Below are 24,430 nucleotides of genomic sequence, written 5' to 3' on the forward strand. Positions count from 1 at the left end.
CACCTACTGACTACCTAACTGTAAAAGAGGCTAGAACTCCTCCTTTGGTGCATATTCTGTACCTGAAGGACCTTAGAAGCTACTGTAACTGGACAGAGCAGATGTGTGGCACTCATCTCATGGGTCTCTGTTCTCAAGAGGATGTTGGTAGTAAATCACGGCTATATTTATTACTATAAAAGTGGACTTCCTCATTGTTTATTTGTACTAGCATTTTAGCTGAAGCCTAGTTGCTGTCTTCCATTGTTTATAGGCCCCAGTTTTATAAAGCCCACCTTTTTTACTTGGTACCAGAAGTCCTGTTGACCTTAGGTTTAATTCAGTAAAAAGCCTCTTCAGAGAAGTCTTCAGTAAACCTTGTACAAACTCAGGCTCTTTCCTCTGCTTCTAATGATGCTTTAAAATTCTATTTATTTCAGTTTATACAGTCCTGGCATGGAAGGAAGCTAAAGTGAATGGGAATGTAGAGTCAGGGTGCAGACAATCTTGTCAACACTTAGAAAACTATATGTAGTCACGTTCCCTAGAAGAAAGGCTTCCCACGATGACAAATATATGGTGCTGTTTGTCATAGAATCCATCCAACATAAATTAGATACTCAAACATTGGCCTCTATAATTCTAGGTTGCTTACTGTCTAACAGTCTGTTCCCCAGTTACTGAAAACGGGCAGTTTAGTGTGTGTGTGTTACATATGTTCATATGTTTGTATGTGAATAGAGGTGAGTATAGGATAGACACCTCCTTTTTTGTTTGTTTGTTTGTTTTTCGAGACAGGGTTTCTCTGTAGCTTTGGAGCCTGTTCTGGAACTAGCTCTTGTAGACCAGGCTGGCCTCGAACTCACAGAGATCCACCTGCCAGTGCTGGGATTAAAGGCATGCGCCACCGCTGCCTAGCTTACTCTACCATATTTTTTAAGACAGCCTCTCAACTGAACATAAGGTTCACTGATCCAGAAATGCCATGGATCCTCCTGCCTCTGCCTCTTCAGCTCTGATGTTACAAGCACCTGGCTCTGTGCCAGCTTTTACATGGGTGCTGGAAACAAAACTCAGGGTTATGCTTGCACACCTGAAACCTATTTATTTCATTTTGAAGCCTCTGACCCCTAACTAGAAATCTTCCTGGGTTTTATTTTTTAAGATTTATGTTTTAGTTTTGTGTACACTGAACACATGAGTGTGTGTACCAGTGCAGTTGCCTGTGAAGGATGGAAAAGGGTGTTAAATCTCCTGGAGCTAGCGTTACAAAAGCTTGTGCAGAAGCAGTCCATACTGAACCATTTACACAGACCATTTCTCTGGCCTCAAAACTTCATATTTCTAATTAGGGAACTCTTAAGGCGTTCCTTTTCCTAAACTTAAGGATACATACTGAACTATTTTATGCATAATAATTTAACACATGTTATGATGAAGATATTGAAACATAGAAAAAGTTAGGTAGTTTGTCCAGGGTGCTGGAGCTACCTGAAGGTTGACTTCAAACACCGGTGATCTTAAGTATAGAATGTGTAAACCATCATACTACTTCCACTCAAGAATGCCAATGCTTTACTCACATCTTCTTGCCTGTGCAGGTCTGTGTTGTCAGTAAGGCAGCAAGTCTTTTGGGGACCATAAGTATAAATATAGTATGGCTGCGGAAGACTAAGTACTGACAGGTGTGAGCCTAGGAAATGGTTGCCTTGATGCTCGTGGGTTTAGGCTCCAGATTATAGCAGTCAAAGAAGCAAAATGTATTTGTTGGTGAGGGGAGGCATACTTAACTGGAGAAAGCATGAGGAAAAGTTTTCAGATGTGTATTCTGGAAGACGATGTGTAAGGGGATGCATTTCCTCCTCTTTAAAGAGCCCTTTCTTCTTTCCCCCATCTCACAGCATCTGGAACCTTATGTTCTTTCCTGGGCTCTCTAACCCTCTTACACAGGGGCATTCATCTGTAGTGCTGATGTTTCTAAAAGTGCCAAGTAGTGAGAATACAAACATGAATAAGTTAGACTCTGAAGAGAGGGTCTTTTTAATGTAACATTTGTGTGACTATTAAGATTTGCAGTAGTTTTCACATACTAGGGTTTAGGCTTTCATGGTAAGCAGTTCATCTGAGACATACTATAAATGCTACTTCCTTTGGGCATATGTAGGACATAACTGGAAATGTGGAATTCATCTGTAGTCTCATAACATTTTGTAGGTTGTCCCAGTTTTGGTGCATCTCTTGTCTGCCATCAGCACTGTTAGGCTTTACATCCCGAAGGACCTTCGGCCTGTGGACAACAGACAGAGTGTTTTAAAGTCCATACAGGTATGTATGTTAGTTTAGAACTTAAATATAAATCTTACATAAATAGGATTTACCTAAAAATGACTGAGAGGATTTTAAATATATTTCAGACAAACTATGAACACATAATGAGTTTGCTTCATAAAACGAGTCATTGCAGATCTGTTCTGAGCACAGCGTCAATGTATATAACAAAGGAAGACTCATAAACTGCACTATTCATCTTCACTGTCCTATAAGAAATAAAATTTTTTATTCATTACAATGCTTTATTTTTGAATGGGTGGTGGTGGTGGTGTACACCTGTAATCCTTGCACGTGGAGGCAGAGGCAGTCTGATCTCTGTGAATTTGAGGGCAGCCTGGTCTACAGAGCAAGTTTCAGGACAGCCAGGGCAGTTACACAGAGAAACTCTATCTCAAAAAAGTCAAAATTAATTAATTAATTAAAATAAATGCTTTATTTTCAGTAGGAAATATACAACTTTCAAAATTTTTATTTTCTGTCAGAAATAAATGAAAAAATTGGTTAAAAACAGTTGAATAGCAATTACTATACCTTACTATACAGAGAGGCTCTCTAGAATTTGAGAAAACAATGGTAAATACATTGCTTTCATTTTAGAGTAGGAGTCTTATTAAAGATTTTTTTTTTTTATTAATGTTTGAGTATTTTGCATGAATGTATGTAAACATGCCTGTGAAGGTCAGAGGAGGAGGTTGGGTCCCTTGGATCTGGAAGAATGGATGGTTGTGAATCACCATGTGGCTACTAAGAATTGAACCTGGGTACTCAGCAACAAATGCTTCATTGCTGAACCATCTCTCCAGCCCTTAGAGTACAAACTTTTAAGTTGTGATCCATAGGCTTCTAAAATGTATGCTTTTCTTGAAAATTTAAATAAATAAATAAATAAATAAGCATGGAGATGTATTATTCTAAGAAAATATTCTTTGGAATATCTGTAGCTTTGAAGCCTGTCCTGAAACTCAAACTTGTAGACTAGGCTGGCCTTGAACTCACAGAGATTTGACTGCCTCTGCCTCTCAAGTGATGGGATTAAAGGTATGCGCCCCACTGCCCAACAAGAAAATATTCTTAAAGAAAAAGAACTGTAGTGAACCAGTTTGTTAGTAAATAAATAGGTCTTGGAAGTAAAATGAAATATAGCATTTCAATGAATTGTTTTCTAATAACTCATAATAATACCATAACTGAATAGAAAAACACTTGATTTTTTAGTTAGCATAAATATTGCTGTTGTCTGGGGAAAAAGGATTACCTTGTTCTTTAGAAATTGAGATCAATTACCAGCTCCCAGGCTTGTCTTACTTGCTGAAACACCCTGGTATCGGCCGTGCTCTGCTTTGACCTTAGCTTCCATAGAAACAGATCTCATGTTTCCTGTCCACACGAGATAGGCTGGTTCTCTTGGTTTTCTCAGTCCCTGTTCACAAGGCAGGAAGAGCTGCAGATGCGTGTGCCAGAAGAACTCCTTCACGTGAAGACTAGAGAGTCCTCTTTGCCTCTTTGTACATGCCTTTAATCCCAGCACTTGGGAGAGAGAGGCCAGCCTGGTCTACAGAGCAGCCCTGTCTTGAAAAACAAAAATAAAACAAAAGATTAGTATTGCTCTGTCTTTATACTTCAGCCTATAACTCAGTTTCTTAATATTCAAGTTCATGAATAAGATTATATGACTTAGTAATGACATATCCTCCTTTTGAACAAACCTGTCTGGTAATTGCTGTATGCACAAAGCAAGCAGTTTCTTGAAACAACTTGCATTATTAGCTTATTTCTGATCGCAGTATTCACGTTTCTGAACCCTTTGCATTTTTCGTTTTTATTCTTTGTGTGTGTGTTGTGGGAGGGGTATAGTGAACTTTGTTGATGATATTCAAGAGAGTAAGGCTCTCTATGCCCCTCCCCTTGTTCTCAGGGTCTGGAGTAGAAACTGCAGGGAGATGCTCAGTTGGGGGCTGAATAGTAGCAGGGACTCCTCAGAAACCAAGGGCCTCTGCTCCTCTCTGTTCTTGCTGGAATGGGTGGTCCAAGGTTTCTTATTCCTTGGAGCACATATGGGCCTCGAAGCCACCACCGTTTCTGTAGCACATTTGTTGTCATTTAAGGAGATGAGTTTTACAGAATTCTAATAGAGAGCAGTGCCAGCCCCAGCACCAGTGGTGGAAGAGTAGGCATCTCTCACTATTAAAATTTCAGGAGACAACCTGGTCTTCATCATAGCCCAGGATGCCTTTTTTTTCTCTGTCTCTTTTGGTTTTTTGAGACAGGGTTTCTCTGTAGCTTTGGAGCCTGTCCTGGAACTAGTTCTTGTAGACCAGGCTGGCCTCTAACAGAGATCCGCCTGCCTCTGCCTCCCGAGTGCTGGGATTAAAAGCGTGTGCCACCACTGCCCGGTGCCCAGGATGCTCTTTAATGAGCCCTTCAGTGCCTTCTTCATCATCTTCAGGATGGCATCATACTTGGCGGCTTTTTCCAGGCAGTTGTCAGCCACAGTGTATATATTTCTGGTAGGAACACAGAAAACCATGCCAGTGAGCTTCCCACTCAGCTCTGGGATGAGCTTGCCCACAACCTTGGCAATACCAGTGGGTGCAGGGATGATGTTTTGGGCCGCACCACAGCTTCCCTGAGGGGCCATGCACAGTCTTCTAAGTGGCAACGATGGCATAGATCATGGTCATAAGTCGTGCCAAAGGTTGTGTCATGATGACCCTTGTCAGGGGATCTAAGCAGTTGATGGTGCAGGAGGCACTGCTGACAAGTCTTGAGTGAGTTGTCATATTTGTGGTTGTTTGTACCCATCACAGACTTGGGGCCCGAGATGAGTCATTGATAGCAACAGTGTCTTTGCCAGAGTTGAAGGCAGCCCCCATGACCAGGCACTCGGTATGGCAAATCCATTCATTCCTACCATCACCATTGAGTCTCAGGGACAAGGCTAGCATTGCAGAAGATGGAGCAGAGAAAGCCAGTTTTACTCTTTCTGTGCTTCCTTTTCTGAGATAAGGAGAGTTAATTAGGTTGGTCTCAGACTTCACAGTTCAAGTAAGCACTATGCTTAAGCATCCCAAGTAGCTAGGACTACAAGTGCACACCACCACTAAGGTAGTCTGCACTACTCTGTGTTTACCATACTTAGGATGGAACCCAGGGCCCAGTGCACGTGGGATAGTTCCTGACTATTCTGATTTTATCTGTCCTTCAAAGTCACCAACACTTAATTCTAGTGGGTGGAATAACCAGCCAGTGAGCTATCCATTCTCTGAACTCATGATCTGTTGTAATAGGCTGTTAGTTAGTTCCTGGCTGCTTAGCCCTGAAATAGTCACACAGAAACTGTGTTAATTAAATCACTGCTTGGCCCATTAGCTCTAGCTTCTTATTGGCTAACTCTTACATATCAGTTTAACCCATTTCTATTAATTTGTGTATTGCCACATGGCTGTGGCTTACCTGCTAAAGTTCCAGCATCTGTCTTTGGAAAAAAAAAACCATGCCTCCAAATAATGTAAAAATTGAATTTCCCACATAAATGATAGGAAATATAGTTACATATTAACTATGTCAAGATGTTACAGTGACATAAATATACAGAAGTGGTTTTACCAGTAAAGCCATGCCTTGCCCAGAACTAATGGATTACACTACAATGCTATTTATATTAGTGGATTATAATATATTCTGTTAGCAGTTAGTTTTAGCGTAGCAAATGAAAAGGAATTTTCGGACTGTGGTAGAATATATCTGTAATTCAGAATCAGAGGGCCGAACAGGAGGATTACGAGTTTGAACCTAACCTGTGCAGCAAAGTAAGACCCTGTTTTATCCTGCCCCCCACCTCCCCCAAAATGAAGGTTTTCAAAAACAAATGCTGTGGTAAACTGCTCTCTGGTTTAAGTGGAGAAAATATATGTTGAGTCCTTTTTATGGCCATAGACATAGAAGAGACAAAAAATGGAAATAGTGGTTTAGTCTCATCTTGTTAATGGGGTTTACATTTTTATTTCAGGAAGTTCAGAAGCGTTTTCCCGATGGTGTTCCTTTGTTAGATCCTATTGATGATATGGGCATTCAGGATCAAGGACTAAAAAAAGTCATTCAGAAAGTAGAGGCTTTTGAGCATCGAATGTATTCTCATCCACTTCACAATGATCCAAATTTGGAAACCGTGTATACACTTTGTGAGAAAAAAGCACAGGTATGGCAGAAATAATTTTTTTAAGATTGATTTTTATGTGTATAAGTTTTGTCTGTATGTGTATGTACCATATGCATGCCTGGTGCTGGAGCAGGCCAGAAGAGGATGTTGGGTCCCCTGGAATTGGAGTCAGTCATGGTTAGTTGTGAGCTGCCATGTGGCTGTGAGGAACCAAACTTAGGTCTTCTGCAAGAGCAAGTCCTTATCACCAAGCCAACTTCTCTAGCTCCCAGAAATAATTTTATGTATTTCATTAAATACGTTATTTTCTTGTCCTCTTTTTATCGTCTGGAATGGGAATGTCTGTCTGTCTTTTAGATAAACTACAAGTGCTGGAGCCTTTCATCCATTGCCAGCAAGTTAGGATTCTCACAGAGACCTAGGGCAGCAGACTACAGTAGAGATTCAGGATAGCTCACTGATAATAGTAAATACTGTTAGTGGCCACCTGAAGGAAAACAATGGAATGAATAATTTATTCCACTCAGTGTGCCTACAGTGTCAGTGTCATTTCAACATTATGCTCAAGATATAAATGGTCTTACTACAAAATAGTCTTGTATGCTGGGTTCTTTTCTCTTTTTTCTTTCTCTTCTTTCTTTTGGTGGGGGTGTTTCAAGATAGGGTTTCTCTGTAGCTTTGGAACTTACTGTGTAGACCAGGCTGGCCTCGAATTCACAGATCTCTCTGCCTCTGCCTCCTTTAAAGGTGTACACTACCACCTCTCAGCTGGGCTCTTTTTCTAACTTAAGTTTTATGACTCTTGTAGTTTTTACCATAGTGTTTGCCTCTGCTCATATAGGCATCTCAGTCAAAGAAATCCTAGAATATTTCTTTTTTTCTGAGATGTTTGATAGTTATGTTAGTTTACATGCAGTGATCTAGCAGAGAAATCACTACTTCCTACAGTACAACATTATGACACTTCATCAGTTCTAGCCTAGACTCTTATCAGTTGCTGAATTAAATCAGGATTACTTAGGAGCTCTGTTAAAGACCCTAACCTCTTTATGGAGTAATGTCTCAGCCTTGTCAGTAAAATACAGATATGATATTGTTACCTTTGGGATTGCTTTAAAATTTCAGTTATTAGGTTACTATCTTATTCTGGGGCGTGAACTCCAGACCTTGCTTACGCACACTAAGCGGGTGCTCTGCTCCTGAGCTCCACTGAAGAGCACAGGAGTGACAAGACTCAAGGTAGCCTGAGTAAGCAGGACTGCTCATCCCTTATCATTTCTCCTTCACTGAACCTTAAGATTTAACAGTATAGAGCTTTAGAGGTTCAAATTCCATCTTTTTAATCCCTAAATGTTCTTTGGGTTTTCTTTTCTGCATTTAAATCCTCCTTTTCAAAATATAGTTTTCTTATTTTTGTGGAGCCATTTTCTTGCCACAAAAAAATATGTAATATTTACTGATTTTCTTATTTTAAAATTCATTTAAAACTAAAGGCACATTTTATTTTTGGTTTTCGTTTCTGTATATTAAATAACTAATTTTTTAATGTGGGCATTTTGTGTTTTCCACATGTTTAACATTTTAGCTAGTGTTGAAGAACTTTTCAAGTACACTCTTCCTCTCCTGGTATTGCATCTAAACCCCTACAGCACACACTCTCAATCAGGTGGCCTTATAAACTACTTTTTTGGTGTTTTGTTTTTTTTCCATGTTATATTACTCAGTTTATTATTAAATTGCCTTTGCTTTTGTATGCCCTAGATTGCAATAGATATTAAATCTGCAAAGCGAGAATTGAAGAAAGCAAGAACTGTCCTGCAAATGGATGAACTCAAATGTCGCAAACGTGTTTTAAGGAGGTTGGGCTTTGCTACGTCTTCTGACGTAATAGAGATGAAAGGACGTGTGGCTTGTGAAATAAGCAGGTAAAATGTTCTGCATGGACTGCTAAATGTTATTTTGTCTCACATGGACCACACTCGTCAGGAAACAGCTGTCTTAATTAAATAGGACGGTGTTATTGTGCTTTTCCATTTTATATACAGTTTGGACCAAGAGGTTGAGAAATCAGAACTCATGAATCTCAGTAATTAATTCTAGTTAGCCTTTTGTTATGTTTTCTGTGAAACACTTTTTTTTTGTGTATGTTGAGATTCTTTCTATATAATTTGTTTATAACTTTACAAATCATACCTTAGTTTATATATCAGCTTGTATGCTGTTTTCTAAAAAATTTTCACCTTGACGTTTAACTCCAGTTCATTCATATATATAGAGGGAGCACAGTGAGCAGGTTTTACTCAAGATTGGGGGTAAGAGTAAGTTACCACATTGACTTATTTTAGGCTGGAACTTAAATTTGGAAATGCAGTGCCAGCTCTATTTTGTATCCACAGATTGAGCTCACTTGTAGATAGAACATGTGTTGGAAAAAAAGTAAATGTATATGTGTTGTCCTTTTACCTAGTCCCTGTCCCCTGCCAGTATAGTACAACTGTTCACATGACATTACGTTGTCTTAGGTGCTGTAAGTAAGAGAGATGACTTTAAAGTGTGTGTGAAGACTGACAGGTGATAAGGCTCTTGAACATTCTCAGGTGCTGGCAGCCTTGGGCTGGGGGAGGGGACATGGGGTAATCCTAGGACAGCTGTGTTGTTCTTAGCTTGTAATCGTTCACCATATTGTTATAATTCCAAACAGTAGTTATTTTACTGTCAGTTCTGAGTTAGCAAATCAGGAATGGTTTGGTCACATGGCTCTAGTTCAGGATACCATCCCCCCCTCCCCATAGCAATAAGAGGGTAATTAAGTAACTTACTAGGAGGCTCGAAGAAGTGAGTAGTATTGGAATAACTTCCTCCCACCTTCCTTCCATTCCCTCTTTCTTCCTTTCCACATGGGCCAGTTTGGGTGTCTTCACAGCATGAGCGACTCAGAATGGTGGCCCTAATCACGTGGAGTCTGTGGAGGCTTAGGACGCCAGCGTGAGGTGTCATGTTTTCTGATGGTGTTTTGTAACCCAGCCTAGCAGTTCTTTAGCAGTACATCTGTCACAGTCTTTTGATTACATTTGAGTCACAAATGCTCCTAGATTCAAATAGAAAACAATTAGTTCCATCTCTTGATAGGAAAGTAGCAGCTATCCTATAGAATTCTTTTCTATGCTTGAAATGTTCTGTACCTTCACTGTTCTGTAAGGTGTTCATTTAGCCATGTGTGAGGATTTAGCGCTTAAAATGGTGACTCAACATCTCTGAATTTTAAAGTATGTATTTTTTAATTAATAATTTAGTTTTTTAATTTCATTTTACATTCCAACCAAAGTTCTCCCTCCTACTCCTCCCACCCCCATCTAGTCCTCTCAACAGGTAAGGGCTCCCATGGGGAGTCTACACAGTTTGGTACATTAAGTTGAAGTTGTCACTTACACAGGGGGCAGCCTGTATGGACAGTGCAGTTGTAGAAGATGATGTAGAACAGGAGATGCTGTTGAAACCCACTTCAGAAAATAAGTTTTCAGTCCATCTTTAAAATCCATCATGACCAGTTTCTGCCTTAGAAGTTATAAATAGCTTAGAATCCTTAGCCTGACTGCCCCCATTTGAAAGTCATAAGCAGTATTATTTTTCTTGACAGTGTGTCTTGTACTGTTTATATGTTGACAAATAGAAAGGTTTACCATTTCCTTTATACATTTATACCCCTTGATTTTTCCTCATGATTAAATTACATATTTTAATTAATGACTACCTGTTAAAGATATGTCTGTATCTTCTGACTTGTGAAATTTATTCTCTCTTTAGTGCTGATGAACTCCTTCTAACAGAGATGATGTTTAATGGGCTTTTCAATGACCTTTCTGCAGAACAGGCAACTGCACTATTGAGCTGTTTTGTGTTTCAAGAGAATGTGAGTTTATATATATAGTATGCTTTGTTTATTCACACACCATATGGTTTGAATAAATAGTATAATGGATATTCATTAATAATAAGACTCAATTCATGTTTATATGTCATATGATGTCATGCCAAAAAGAATAGTTATAATAAATACTTTGATATATTAGATGAAATGTACTTAGCATACTTCTATTTTTAAATGTTTCTAAAATTGCTCTTATTTTTCTGTAATAATTGTACATAAATCTTTCAAATATGAAGATGAATATCTACAAAAATTTTTTTTAAGGATTTATTTATTATGTATACCAGAAGAGGGCACCAGATCTCATTACAGATGGTTGTGAATCACCATGTAGTTGCTGGGAATTGAACTCAGGACCTCTGAGCCATCTCTCCAGCCCTCCACAAAAATTGATTAAACACCCAGTGTTTACAGTGCATAGATCTGGACACTGGAGATGCCTTTTGCTTTAGTGGCTTATGTGTGAGTAAATGAAGAAGTAGAAGAGCTGGGGGAGAATACCTGATGCTTCAGGTTCTTGTTTTAATGTGTCAGAATAGAAAAGCCCTCCCCAGTATGAAATTTGAATTGATACCTAAGTGAAAGTGAAGGAACAAATTTGTACATTCAGAGAGCACCATTAACCCTGGTCAGATCAGGACCAGTGTCTTCCACCTGTGGTGACCAGAGTAGATGAACTAACTGGTCATGAATGGATGCTCTGTCCATGGCAGTTAGCATGTTTGCATTCCTTCCCTGTCATCCTATGTCGTTTTCCCTGTTTACCAGTCATGTTGATAAGCTTTTGTTTTTACAGCAGTAATATAAAACATGGTTCATGATTTCTTATGAAATGTGTTTACAAACATACATCAATCAAAACTAAGTCCTGTATATTATGCAGATGATATTGCAACTGCTCTATAGTTGCCCTTTAAAATGTTAACCTATTAGCCAGGCCTCGTAGTGCAAGTACCTGAATTCCTAGCATTCATAGGAAATGGGAGGTGAAACAGAAAAATCTCAGGAAACTTGCAGGACAGCTAAACCTTGGCTAACAAGGCAGGAAAGCGGGAACCTACACAACACTTGAAGGACAGCCTCTGGCCTCTGCACCTGTTTTTACCACACACATGCACATGCACTTTGGCATTTCTTTAAGTCTTGACACCCCAGTACATGCCGTGGTATGATATATTTCTTTATACTGACACATACTTTTATCTCCTCAAAGAATTCAAGTAGCTTGTCTAATTTTATTTACCTTGTTATAATGATAGATTAATTTGTGTTATCTAAACTAGAAATTAACAAATTTTACTATCAAGAAGAGCAGTATTCAAGTCTGCTGGGCATGGTAGCGTATGCTTTTAATCCCAGCACTAAAGAGTGCAGGTGGATCTTCGAGTTTAAGGCCAACCTCAGGTATATAGCAAATACAAAAAGTATTAATTAGAAATACCTGGATAAAAATAAAATTAGGCACAGTATTTTAAACACCCTACATTTTCACTCTATAAACTTTCCTGTAAGCTAAACTTTCATAATTAAGCTATGATTAAACTATTGATAGCTACACTAATATTTATAGTATTCGCTTCTTCCGTGGTTTCGTTTATATTCATAGGAACTGCCTGGGTAGCACAGTTGGCAAAGTGAGCAGTCAGTGTTCTCTGAAATGTAACTGCTGGTGATGAGAGTACTGATGGTATGTGTGAAAACCAGAGCTGATTGGATAGAGTAAACTTAAATAATAGCAATCTAAGTCTTAGAATTTGGGGTAAAAGAATATAAAAAGTGTTGCTTCATTTCAGCAAGCAAGTAGTACTTGCTCAGGTTTTCATATTTCATATTGTTTTTCTTTATCACAGTCAAGTGAGATGCCCAAACTAACAGAACAGTTGGCTGGACCACTTCGACAAATGCAGGTAAGCTAATGATTATAAAAGATTGTCAGGTTAATCATGGCATTGTATCACTGCACAGATTAAATACACTTGATATCAGTTGTGCAATTTGATTATATTTTATTAACTTTTTTGATTTTTATAACTGCAGATTTAAAACTAAGTAATATGAATAAGGTATTCTGACTGTCTATTACTTATTTTTCTTCCTCAGTATTACCCATGGTATTTTTTTTTTTTAGATTTTCTTTATTTTTATTTTATGTATGCAGGTATTTTGCCTATGTGCATTTCTGTGAAACCACATGTGTTCAGTGCCCATGCAGGCCAGAAGAGGGTGTCATATGTGGGTTTTCTGAACCTGGAACTATGCTTGTGCTAGGAATTGTCCTTTGGAAGAGCAGTCAGTGCTCTTAACACTGAGTCATCTTTCCAGCCACCATTTTCCTCAGTATTAAAAAATAACATTTAGTTCTAGTATTTATTAGCTTTCATTTTTCAATAATGATTTTAAATATTTGATTTTATTATTTTTTTGATTGTATGTTATGTGAGGGGTGGTGTGTGAGTTCACATATCCGCAGAAGAGAGAAGAGGGCATTGGATTTCCTGTAGGTGGAGTTAAAAGTGACTATAACTACCTGGTGTGGATTCTGGAAACCCAGCTCAGATTCTCTGGAAGAGCCACAAGCCCTCTTAACTGCCTTTTGTTCCTTCTTAAGACAATTAGAGATTAGTCAGATGCTGCTGTTGGGTAAATATAGTGAGTTGTAGGATTTGTAATAAATGTAATCTGGCATAGAGGTTATGCATCTCCTGGGCACGTCCCAGCACTGACTGATGCAGTAGGAGGCCTGGCTGTGTGATCACTTGCGAGCATGTGTGCTGTGTCTGCTTAGAAGCAGGATGTTCAACTCACAGAGACAACACTGACCTGTGCTCTCCTCAAATAGGAAAGTGATTTTGTAGAATCCTGGCTTCGGAAACCGTTAGTGATATGAAAGATACTCGGTAAAGAATTTTAACCCTGTCCTTTATTCTTAAAAGGAATGTGCTAAAAGGATCGCAAAGGTTTCAGCAGAAGCAAAACTGGAGATTGATGAAGACACTTACCTAAGCTCGTTCAAGCCTCACCTGATGGATGTGGTGTATACCTGGGCAACTGGAGCCACATTTGCTCATATCTGCAAAATGACAGATGTCTTTGAAGGTATGAGGTGTATGATGTTACCAGTGAAGTGTGATGGCAGTGTGACTTCAAACTTTATCTCTCTCTCTCTCTCTCTCTCTCTCTCTCTCTCTCTCTTTCTTTTTTTTCTATCAAAAAGATTTATTTGTTATATATACACTATTCTGTCTGCACATATGCCTGCAGGCCAGGAGAGGGCTCCAGATCTTATTACAGATGGTTGAGAGCTGGGAATTGAACTCGAACTTTTGAAAGAGCAAACATTGCTCTTAACTGCTGAGTCATCTCTCCAGCCCCTCTGTCTTTTTTTAAATGTTATTATGCTTATGAGTGTTATTTGTATATCTCGACTGCACTTTTGCCTCCCTCCTTTCCTCCCAGTCTTTCTCCCTTCTGCCCTCCCCCCCAATCTATTCCTCCTTCGTTTCTACTCAGAAAAGGGCAGGCCTCCCATGGATATCAACCAAACATGGCATATCAAGTTGAAACTTCATCTCTTAAACCCTACTATATTCCATATCATCTCTACCCACAGAAAACTCATGCTCAAAGATGATGAGGGCTTTAATAGCTCCTAATAGGTAGCAGTAATAGAGTCTGTGAAAAGAAGGAAGCATAACAGATTTGTGAGCCTTCCTTAACACACAGGAATCTAGGTCAGTGTACAACAGAATTTGTGTTTCAGAGGTACCAAAGCAATGAAATAATGGTACCACCACTTTGTTGCCTAGCTTTTGCAAGATAAGGATCAAACTGCTCATTGACTACATAATAACAGCAAGAATTACTAATATAAGTGTTCGTGTGTGTGCAACGCCTGCTTCTCCAAGAAGTCACAGTGACATAGCAGAGATGGGTTTGTTTGTTTTAAAGTAATAGTTAAGAAACAAACAATAGCCAGGTTTGGTGGCAAATGCCTGTAGTCCCAGCACTCAGCAGGAGAGGCAGGCAGATCTTTGTGAGTTCCAGGCCAGCCAGGTGAGCCCTGTCTTCAGAGTGGAGTGAGCATAAGATAGAATATAGTTGAGTTGCTTTGTTGGTGTTTGTTCTTGTTGTTGGGTTTTTTTTTTTTGGGGGGGGGGGGGAGCTGTTTTGTTTTAAATCCAGGGCCTTGGAAAGGTAGTTTTATGAGTGATAGTGCTTGCTGCATAAACACAAAGACCTGAGTTTGGATCCCTTGCACCATGTAAAAGCCAGGCACAGCAACACATATCTGTGGTCCAGCACTAGGGAGTGGAAAGAGAAGAGCCGCTGGTGCTCAGAGGCCCAGGTGAGCTCCGGGCTCAGTGACAGAGCCTGCGTCAGAACATGAGGTGGAGAGCAGTTAAGGAAGACACTCGACATCAGCCTCTGCTCCACCAGACAGTGTGTCTTCAGTATCACAAACAAAAGCCTTAGAATCTCTTCCTAAAAAGAGTCTCAACACTCTTCTTATACAGGAAGTGCCAGGGTTTTTACATATGAACTCGAACATTCGCTGTAGAGCTCTTCAAACATTAACCGGGCCAGTTAACACTTAGTGATCATAGCCATGGGATGTCTTAGGCAAGAAGACATTGAGATCAATTTGAGGAACTTTTAAAATTAAAATATTTACTTCCATTGCCTTGAAAAATGAGTAGGATGTTTATCAAACTAAATTTGAGTGGCTATATGAGCTAATGCTTAGTGTTTCAGTGCACCCACCCAGGTAGATCTATTAGGACTTAAACACTGGCTGTTCCCATTGTCCTGCAAGCATTTGGCATTGGGCGATCCTTATGAATTATGTGTTGAAGTTACTTCCTTCTACCTGCCGTAGGATTTTTGAGGCAAATGGTCAGTACGTGTTCTCCCGATGGTGACTGTAGGGCAGTCTACCCTTTCCTAGGACAGGTTACTCTCTCTGTGTTAGAAAGGACTTTTGCTGATAATAGTTGAATAATATTTTACTTATGTGCATTGTTTGTGTTTCAACAGTGGTACAAATTTAGTAATAGGTCACTTAGTAATCAGTGCATGATACTTAGTTAATGAATAATCCTGAGACTCTAGTAGGGATCAAGTACTATGCTAAGTACGGTGCAGGCAACCTCTCTGCCTTCAAGAGGGAGTTGGCATAATAGTTACAAGATGTATGTGGGACCAAACAGCAGCAATTAGGCAGGGTGATGTAGAAAGCTGTAGTTTAGGCAGAAATACTCTCTATGGAAACTGCTTTCTGTCCTTAAGAGAATAATTTTGTTTTGTTCCTTCCTCCAAGCAAGGCAGTACATATGAAAATGCTCTTCTATAAAAGCAGGTAGTTTATGTATTCATAAGAGGTAAATCAATTGTGCCTACCCATATCTTGAAAGTTTTTATTATAGAAAGAAGTGCTAATTAATTTATGTCACAGTATGGATGAGTCTTAAATGTGTTAGAAGAGACAGATGATTTTATGCATGAAAAATGTTGAAATAGTCTGTAGAGACAGAAAGCTAATGAATGGTTGCCATAGCTTGTGAAGTCAGAGCTGGATATGATGTCTTAATAAGAACAGGATATTTGAGGAACTGATTAAAATGTTCAGAATTAGATATGTGATTGTTACACAGCCACTAATATACCAAAACCCCTGACTTGTGTAGTATTCAAGTGAGCACGTCAGTTCTCACCTAGTGTAGGTTCTTCCAAGGCATTGAGAAGACAGTGCTTGCAAACCGTACAAGTGAGGGTACTTAAGAGTAGTGGATTTATGCCAGCATATTTATACTTATTTGGAAAAGAAAAGGCAATGACTACCAAAAATTGAATTTCTAGGAGGAAGAAAAGATATCAGCACTAGTTAATACCAACTTGTGATAGTGTGGGAATGAGGACCATGTTTGCAGCTTTGTCACCTAGCTGGTTCTAACTAATGAGGCAGACTGCTGGGAGGGAGGCAAGTCTTGAACTGCATAGAACTGCAGTTGGTTGGAAAGGTGTTAGCTAATTCACTGCTCAACATTAGTCTCCACTCACCCTGTGGGAGCAGCTTCTGCTGCTGGAGCTGTGGACAGTTGGTGATCTGTTGCCAGGACTCTGAGACAATACCCAGAGCCATTGGATATGCAGCCTGTACCCAGTGCCCTGTTCTCCTCCCTCAGTGTTCTCCTGAAGCTGTGTCCCAAAACTAACAATGTGTGAGCGCCCTGACCTGGTTGTGTTTTCTTACTTTAGTTTTTATATGCTGTCTGAATTTATTTGTAATGCTCCTGCTAACTTTGGCAGATTCTGGTTAAAATTCATTGCCTGTATTTGTTGAAATAGTAAAAGAACATTAGATTGTATTTCTTGGTATACATTGGAAATTATTTAAAACAAGTGTGAGAGAGTACCTCTCTTTTGGTGTCATATATAGTGGATGACTGAGCAATTCTACATTGCCTGTGAACCACTTCTGTTCCTTTCCAAAGTGCTGTGCATTTCCATTGAAACCACTGCCTTGTTCAATTTTTTTAATAGTTTGCATTTAATAACATGGCTGCGTGCTCGTTACCTCATCTGTCCCACACCTTTGGTTTCTCTAGAAGCTTCTGAGTGAGTGTATTTCTCCTTTCCTTCTGAGGTGGGCGTGGAGCCTGCATCCCTACCTAACCTTGAGAACACGAGAGAAAGCCAGTGTGTATGAGTCTGCTGTGCTGTGGGCTCATGTGCAGGGCTGTTATTTACATTTCATTTACAGCTTGGATAACCCTATCAGCTGGGGCCTGGTACGACTCTTTGGTATACCAGACAGCTGACAAGTCTGGGGCAGTGAAGGGGATTTGGAAGAAAGGTGGAGATATAAACTTCCTTGGATTGTATGCATAATCCAGTGATCATCTCTTTATGTAGCGCCTAGTTAGAATTAAGGCATTGTTTTGTCTTTTAGCTTTTATAGCTATGGCCTAATTTTAAAAATTGAGAATGCTTTCATTATTAGAATGGAAGTGTTAGTTGTCTCTCCAAGTGGAGCGCAACTGTAATTCTTGCACTTGGAGTTGAGGAAGAACTGGAGGTTAGCTTTTCCTATGTGTGCTTGCTTCGTGTGTTGTAGTCTTTTCATTTGGAACGTTTTTAGCCTCCCTGTCTCACCATAGGTAACTGTCCTTCAGATACCATTGAGACTTGCTCTAGTTTTCCTCTTGTAGACCAGTACCTGAGTATTTGTCCTTCATCGAGCTCACAGATTCTCATCTGTTCATTTTATGCCTTCCTCATCCAAGTTCAAGATGAGAGCAACAATAGTACTAAGCTGTGCAAGGCTTCCAGTTTATAATCTAAGATTCTTCCATGACTGAACTCAGTTTCCTCACCTTCATTGCTCTCCTTGTGCATCTGTCTCAACTCCAGCCCAGCTTTCCATCAGCCTTCGGTTCACCTTCTCATTCTGACTCCCAAGGTCATCTTTAATTCTGTCATCTTCCTAAATCGTATCCTTTCTGCTGCTGTCATAGCATGATAAACCTGCTTAAATTTCTACTTTTTGTTTTGCCTACATGTATGGGCACCATGTGTGTACAGTACCTGAGCAAGCCAGAACAGGGCATCAGACACGCACCTCCCCAAATAGCTGCCATGTGGGGGCTGGGGATTGAACCTGGGTCCTCTGGAAGAATAGCCAGTGCTCTTGACTGCTGAGCCATTTCCCCAGCCTTACTGCTTGTAATTTTTGCCTATGTATCCTACTACCAACATAACAGTGGCTAAAACATAGTTCTGAGCTTATTATTACTTACCTGGGTTAATGATCCTGGACAAATTGTCAGTTGTACCTGTTTTCTTGGGTAGCCTCATTTTGAGACTAGCATTTTGAGACAGCATTTAACGAGTATGGTGCTGTTGTCCCATGCTTTCTTAGTGTTTATATTGTCTTCTTTACTCTCAGTCACATCTCTAGGGAAGATAGTTTCCCTCTGTCATTGTCCTTCATAGTCGCAGAATTCCGGTGCTGCTGTTTCAGTGAGATTACTGTTGTTAAGGACTGCCAAGCATGCAGAATGAAGAACCTTTATCTGACTTTTTAACTGCTCCTTAAAGCACATTAATGAAGATTTGTTGGTTTGTTTATATTACCAGCATGGAATAGTCCTAGGAAAGGTTTAAAGCCAAAAACTTAATAAAGTATTTATAAAATTTAAGGGTATAACTGAGTTATAATTTAGGGCCTATAAATGTAATGTACGTTTAAAATCCCAGCTAAATCATTTTATGTGAATTAATCTGAGTAGACAGTATGACTTTTTTTCTCCAAAATACTTTGTGTGCTATGGCATGCATGGAGAGGTCAGGAAAACTTTCAGTATTCAATGTTTTCATTCCACTTTGGCTTCCTTGGAAAAAATCTGGGTCTTCAGACTTGGGTGACAGGCATGAGTCCTGTTGTCCCAGTGAGTCAAGCCTCTGGCCTGACGTGAATTCTGTCTCTGACCTTGGTCAGTTTGTGTATGTAGCTCTGAACTTTCTCCTTTACCTCATTGCAGACTAGGGATAACAATAGTGCTTGCCTCGAGGAATTGTAAAGCCCTAATGAAAACGTCACAAAGCATAGCACAGTCAAGTGCCCAGGAGATGTTGGACAGTACCAGCTTTCCTCAGCCATATCAATCTGACTTTATCCTGTCTTCTAAGCATGGTTTACTCCTCCAACATGTAAGGAAGCTTTTGAGATTAAAAGATGTGACTGAAGTTACCATTCTTGATCTAGTTTTTAATGTCTGTATTTGTGGAGTTTGCCTATTCTGGCATTTTTATGGTTTGAGTGTAAATATACTCTGTAGGCTTATGTATTTGGTCCCCAGATGCTGTTTCTCTTTTGTCAAATTGTAGGACCTGTGGGACCAGAGGGTGTTGAGATTCATTCTGGCCCTCCTCCCTGCCCTCTCTCCTGCCACTTAGATCCACATAGATGGGAACATGCTTGTGGGGAGTGGAGGAAGCCCTGAGTGAATCCTTATTGTTGACATGGGCACAGCCATGTCAAGGATCCCAGTGCCTCAGTCTCACAGAAATGGCAAAGTCTTCTTCCCCAGGTGAGCTCAGAGGAATGGCAAGGCCTTCCTCTAGCTCAGGTACATGTTTTTATAAATGCTTGGGCAGTGTGTGGAGAAAATAAACTAGCACACAGCTTCTTCCCAGATGACTGCAACCTGATGCTGCTCCCCTAGAGACTGCCTGCCTCTACATAATAAACGCACTGCGTTTCCAGATTACAGAGTGGTGCCCTCCGTCAGAGAGAGCATAGCGTCCCCCACCCCAAGCCCAACTATTTTGTTTGTTTCTTCAGTATTTGTCTTCTTCATTCCCATGGTGCTGTAGTCATGTTCCCAGGACCAAAGTCATGACATATTACATGCTCCCTCTATCACACCTAGTATGACTTCTCCATGGTGGACTGCTAAGCCATAAGCCAAAATAAATCTTTCCTCCCTTAGTTTAGCTGGGTCTTTTACCACAGCAATGAGTAATCCATAGAGTTAACTACCTTTCACCTTTGACTCATTGAATGAGCTTTCTCAGCAGGAGCCAAGTAACATCACAAAAACTATATTAGAAATAGACTATACTTGTCTTCTTTTATTTTAGATGATATTTATTGGGACTTAGGGATGAAGCTCAGTGGTAGAGCTCTCATGGAAGGTCCTGGAGTTTGAATTCCAGTACCGTTAGGAGACATGGTTTTGTTATGTAGACTAGGCTGGCCTCAAATTCATAGAGCTCCTTGAGTGCTGGAGGGACTGAAGCTGTGCACCGCCAACCTAGCTTCCATTTTCATTCTGCTTAGGATTGTGTCCTGCTTGGACATACTGGAACCTGAGGTGGGGGGGTGCGAGCAGTAAGAAGGATCCTTGATACTGAGCAGTGATTAACATTTTATCAGTTTTCATAATAATGAACTGTTCAGTGTCACAAGGAATCAGTGTGGTTGCCTTTCATACAGCTTGCACTTAAGATAAATGATGCTCCTAATGCAGTCCAGACATTACAGTGAAGTCCCCAGATCCCACTGTAATGTCTGGTCACACTTGGAGAAAGGTCAGGTCTCTTCCTACACAAGTCTAACTAGTAGCACTGTCTACAGTTTCAGCTTTGATAGATACTTGTCCTGGACTTGCAATCTAAAGGGAAGGGCTTGTTTTCTCTGTGCTACTTCTGTAAAGAAAACATTGATGAAACATGCTAACCCTGTTCTCTCCATAGCTGGTGCATGTGGTATCCAGAATTCTAAGTAGGGTTCCCCCAGGGTCCGGGAGGTGGTGCTCTGTTAGGCCCTTGTGCACTGTCTCCATAGACCTGCTTCCTGACAGAGACTTCATGATTCTTACAGCCCAATAAGCTGTCATACTGGCAACCTTCCTCAAGTTGTTCTCTCTTTGAAGCCAGGGCATTTGGTTTACCCACCTCTGCCAGTGTATCCTCAGATTATGTCTTTTACTACCATTAATCAAAGGTGAGGGTTAATTAAACCTTTTCTCTGACAGCCAAATCATGTTCTCCTGCTTTGCATCTTGACAAGTGTTTTACTCTTCCTGGTTTATTCACAAGTAACTCACTGATTCCTTTTCTGTCCAGGCAGCATAATTCGTTGTATGAGGCGCCTGGAAGAACTGCTTCGACAGATGTGTCAAGCAGCAAAAGCCATTGGAAACACGGAGCTGGAGAACAAATTTGCTGAAGGTCAGAATCTAGTTTATAAGCCTTATAATTTATGTAAGTTAGGCCTTTGGCATAACTTAAAGGACATTTTGAGGTATCTTGGACTGTCTGTCAGTGGAGGGGCATCTAAACTGAAAGGTTTATATGGGACACTTTTGGGAATTTTTTTATGCACAGAGATTCCCATTTATATATATTTATTAAATACTATGTGTCCAACATTGTTTTAAGAACTGTAAGAGTGAACATAAAAGTGCAATTAATGGAGCTTATAATAGGAGGGAGCTAAATAAGTCAACGGACATTAAGTCTGCCAGAATAAAGTAGAAAAGATAGCCTTGAGATGTCCACAGAGATGACATTTAAGGCCTTTTATATATGCTCAAAATGTTTGAGCAACAGCACAAGGCTCTACTTGGAGCAGAGTGAGTACAAGTAAGGAATGGGGGAAATGAAATGGCCAAGTCTACAGCGTAGCTAGGAGCATATGGGGAGAGCATGCAGGAAGGGTGGCCAGACTGTAAACTGGGGTGGAGAGTTGGGAAGCATGCTACTTCTAAATGGCTTTATCATCACATCTATGTATGTTGGCCAAGACAAGATAGGCCAGAAACTCAGTCCATGCTAGTGATTTCTTACGTATTGTATCACCTTATATTGCATACTGAGTATTTAAGCTGTTGACAGAGGCAGCCAATGTAAACAGTTTAAAAATATGTATACTTGTCCTGCTTTGGTATAAAAGTTCCCCATGTCTTCTGATATAAAGATAACTGCTTGATTGTGATCATCTACTTGGGACATCTTAAGTAGCCACTCACACACACACACCACACTCAATGCAGTTGCCAGTCGAAAAGGCAAAGACTGCCCCTGAGGTTCTTCAGATGGCTCTGAAGTCTCTTAAGCTAACAGCTTTTTATATTCCAGGTTGTTTTCCTACCAGTTTAGTTAGGACTGAGCTGTAAAAAGTACACGAGTTTTTTATGGTCTTGAAAGTTTCAGCATTATTTTCTTTTCCCTTAGGAATCACCAAAATCAAGAGGGATATTGTATTTGCTGCCAGCCTCTACTTATAGATTCATCATTAATCACCACCTGTCTGATCACAGTTGACTACAAAAGCTTACACATGTTCAAGTGGTTCTCCCATCTCAAGAGTTGGTTCAAGCATTTTATTGTATTTAAATTGGATCTCATTCTAAGAAGGCATGTAACATACACATTTGTACATAGCATCTTTCAATTAAAAAATGTACAGGTGGGGCAGTGTTCTTAGTGGAAGGCTTGATATTTTTAAATCGGATTATTAGATAATCATGTGTTAAATGTAACTATATACACAGGTAAAGTGGGTGTATCCAAGAGGTATATAGCAGCAGTCTTGTAATGGCCTATACACCAGAAAGTAATATGTATCCTCCCGCCTTCTGCCTCCAGCGGTTTCCTTTAGAAGCTGGCCAGTTCCCCACACCCTTCAAGGATGGCGATTGCTTGAGTATGTGGTGGCGGTGGTTTCATGTAGAGTTGTATGTGAGTCATCCTCTTTTCTTTCTTTGTAAGAATGTCTGATCTTGAAGAAATCTGATACATACACAGCCTATATAGAAGAGGGCAGAATATTTAATGGTATATAATAATTTACATAAGTCTAAAAATATACAAGATTTCAGGAAGCAATTAGGAACATAAGATAAAACTGGCTAGGCTGGTGGTAGTGGTGTATGCCTTCAATACCAGCACTGGACAGCCAGGGCCACACAATGAGCTGCTCTCTCAAAAAAAAAAAAAAAGTAGCTAAAAGAAAAATCTTTTGAAGAAAATTCTTCCAAATGTAGTTCCTTTTTAATAAATAAAATATTTATTTATAAATAAAATAATAAACAAAATAAACACTTTAATAAAGTGTTTAACCAACACTTAAAAAAGCAACTCATTACGTGAATTCATTTTCAATTCATGCAAAAAGAAACTTGTTTACTCTGTTTTTGACAGAAAAAGCACTATGAAGTTTACAACTTTCACAAAGAAGTAATTTTTACCCGTCTGACCTATCCTGCAAGATTTTATTAAAGCTGGGAGTCATTACCAGGCGTGGTGATATAGGTGGCACAAGGCTTTAATCCAGCACTCAGGAGGCAGGTGGATCTCTGTGAGTTCAAGACCAGTCTGGTCTACTATAGAGCAAGTTCCAGGACAGCCAGGGCTACACAGAGAAACCCTGTCTCAAAAAACCAAAACAAACAAAAAACAGGATTCTTACCCAGAATTATTGAGCCACATTTTCTACCTTGTCAGGTTTCTCACTGCAGATTTTTCAAAATGTTTATTTTAGCAGGGTCAGCATGCAGGCTGCTGTTCTGTATACTTACAACTAATATTGCAACCACAGCTCCTTGAATGAATCCGACCAACACGTCACTCCAGTGGTGTTTATAATCAGAAATTCGAGAAAGGCCCACATATATGGATAAAGCAACAAGACCAAACTGCAGTGTGGGGCGTAAGAGTCTTGCCCAGTCTCCCTTCATCCTGGCTTGAAGATAAAGCTAATAGAAAAGGGGGAAGGGGAGAATAGTTCATTTAACAAGCAAACAGAAAACTTGAGTCTCACCACACCTCTAAAGAGATTTAGATTATCAGAATATTTACATAGGAAATAGAACTTTAGGCAAGCATTGTCTAAGTTACTACTTTAAAGTGTGTGTGTGTGTGTGCGCGCGCGCACACGCGTACACACACACACACACTGCCACAAATATTGCCCCAGAACTTGTATTTAGAAGAATTTATTGCCTATTTAGCTATTCCGTGCCCTTCAACGTGTGAAGCAGGGCCTCAGTGTGACTCTAGACAGGATTTCACGGTAGTTCTTCCTTTGAGTTTGAGTTAAAATTCTGGTAGTGTGTAGTGCTGTCATTTGTTCCTAGTCTTGGGATAAACTAGAATTCAGACAAGAGTTTGCCATTGTTCTAGGCAAGACTTCTCTTGTTTCCTACTTAGCTCATCTAAGGGCTGTTTGCTTAGCTAACCTGTTTACCCAAGAGTTCTGCTATCCTCAAACAAGAGCAACTGTGTTTTCTAATAGTCTTAGGGGACCCCCAAAGGTGTTGAGAACTGCTGCTCTAGTGAGTGCAGTGACTTAAGATCTCAGCAAGCCAAGTTTTAGCCTTAGTGACCAACCAGAATCCCAAAAAGCAGTTCTGTGTCTATCAAGCCACTCTTCAGGTAAGATTCTAGAAAATGCTGGTGAACCTCCCTGCTTACTGCAAGACCAAGTGTCCATCAAGTTGGAGAAAAAGATCGGGAGACAAGCTCTC

The 24,430-nt window shown here is 39.9% G+C and overlaps 2 protein-coding genes and 1 long non-coding RNA gene across 4 annotated transcripts in view; 1 reads left to right on the forward strand and 2 right to left on the reverse strand.

The window, feature by feature from the left end:
• The window catches only part of Mtrex (Mtr4 exosome RNA helicase), a 58,312-nt gene extending 35,309 nt beyond the window's left edge, over positions 1-23,003 (forward strand). The window contains exons 20-27 of the mRNA XM_041663501.1: positions 2,194-2,304; positions 6,320-6,508; positions 8,231-8,394; positions 10,274-10,379; positions 12,248-12,304; positions 13,331-13,493; positions 21,027-21,131; positions 22,137-23,003. Of these exons, the coding sequence (XP_041519435.1) occupies positions 2,194-2,304; positions 6,320-6,508; positions 8,231-8,394; positions 10,274-10,379; positions 12,248-12,304; positions 13,331-13,493; positions 21,027-21,131; positions 22,137-22,189 (948 nt within the window). The 3' untranslated portion in view covers positions 22,190-23,003. The remainder of the gene's footprint in view (positions 1-2,193; positions 2,305-6,319; positions 6,509-8,230; positions 8,395-10,273; positions 10,380-12,247; positions 12,305-13,330; positions 13,494-21,026; positions 21,132-22,136) is intronic.
• LOC121455812 lies at positions 2,278-9,506 on the reverse strand. The gene is made up of 3 exons (XR_005975546.1): positions 9,289-9,506; positions 3,566-3,879; positions 2,278-2,516 (listed from the first exon to the last, which is right to left on the reverse strand). It is a non-coding gene; the product is annotated as an uncharacterized LOC121455812 (long non-coding RNA).
• Positions 22,272-24,430, reverse strand: part of Plpp1 (phospholipid phosphatase 1) — a 58,975-nt gene continuing 56,816 nt past the window's right edge. For both annotated transcript variants that reach the window (XM_041663502.1, XM_041663503.1), the window contains exons 5-6: positions 23,483-23,659; positions 22,272-22,710 (exon numbers count right to left, since the gene is read on the reverse strand). In XM_041663502.1, coding sequence (XP_041519436.1) covers positions 22,588-22,710; positions 23,483-23,659 — 300 coding nt within the window. In that variant the 3' untranslated portion in view covers positions 22,272-22,587. The remainder of the gene's footprint in view (positions 22,711-23,482; positions 23,660-24,430) is intronic.

Source organism: Microtus oregoni, unplaced genomic scaffold, assembly GCF_018167655.1.
Source record: "Microtus oregoni isolate MIOR12 unplaced genomic scaffold, Mior012 000014F_ref0000157, whole genome shotgun sequence".
NCBI classification, from domain to species: domain Eukaryota; kingdom Metazoa; phylum Chordata; class Mammalia; order Rodentia; family Cricetidae; genus Microtus; species Microtus oregoni.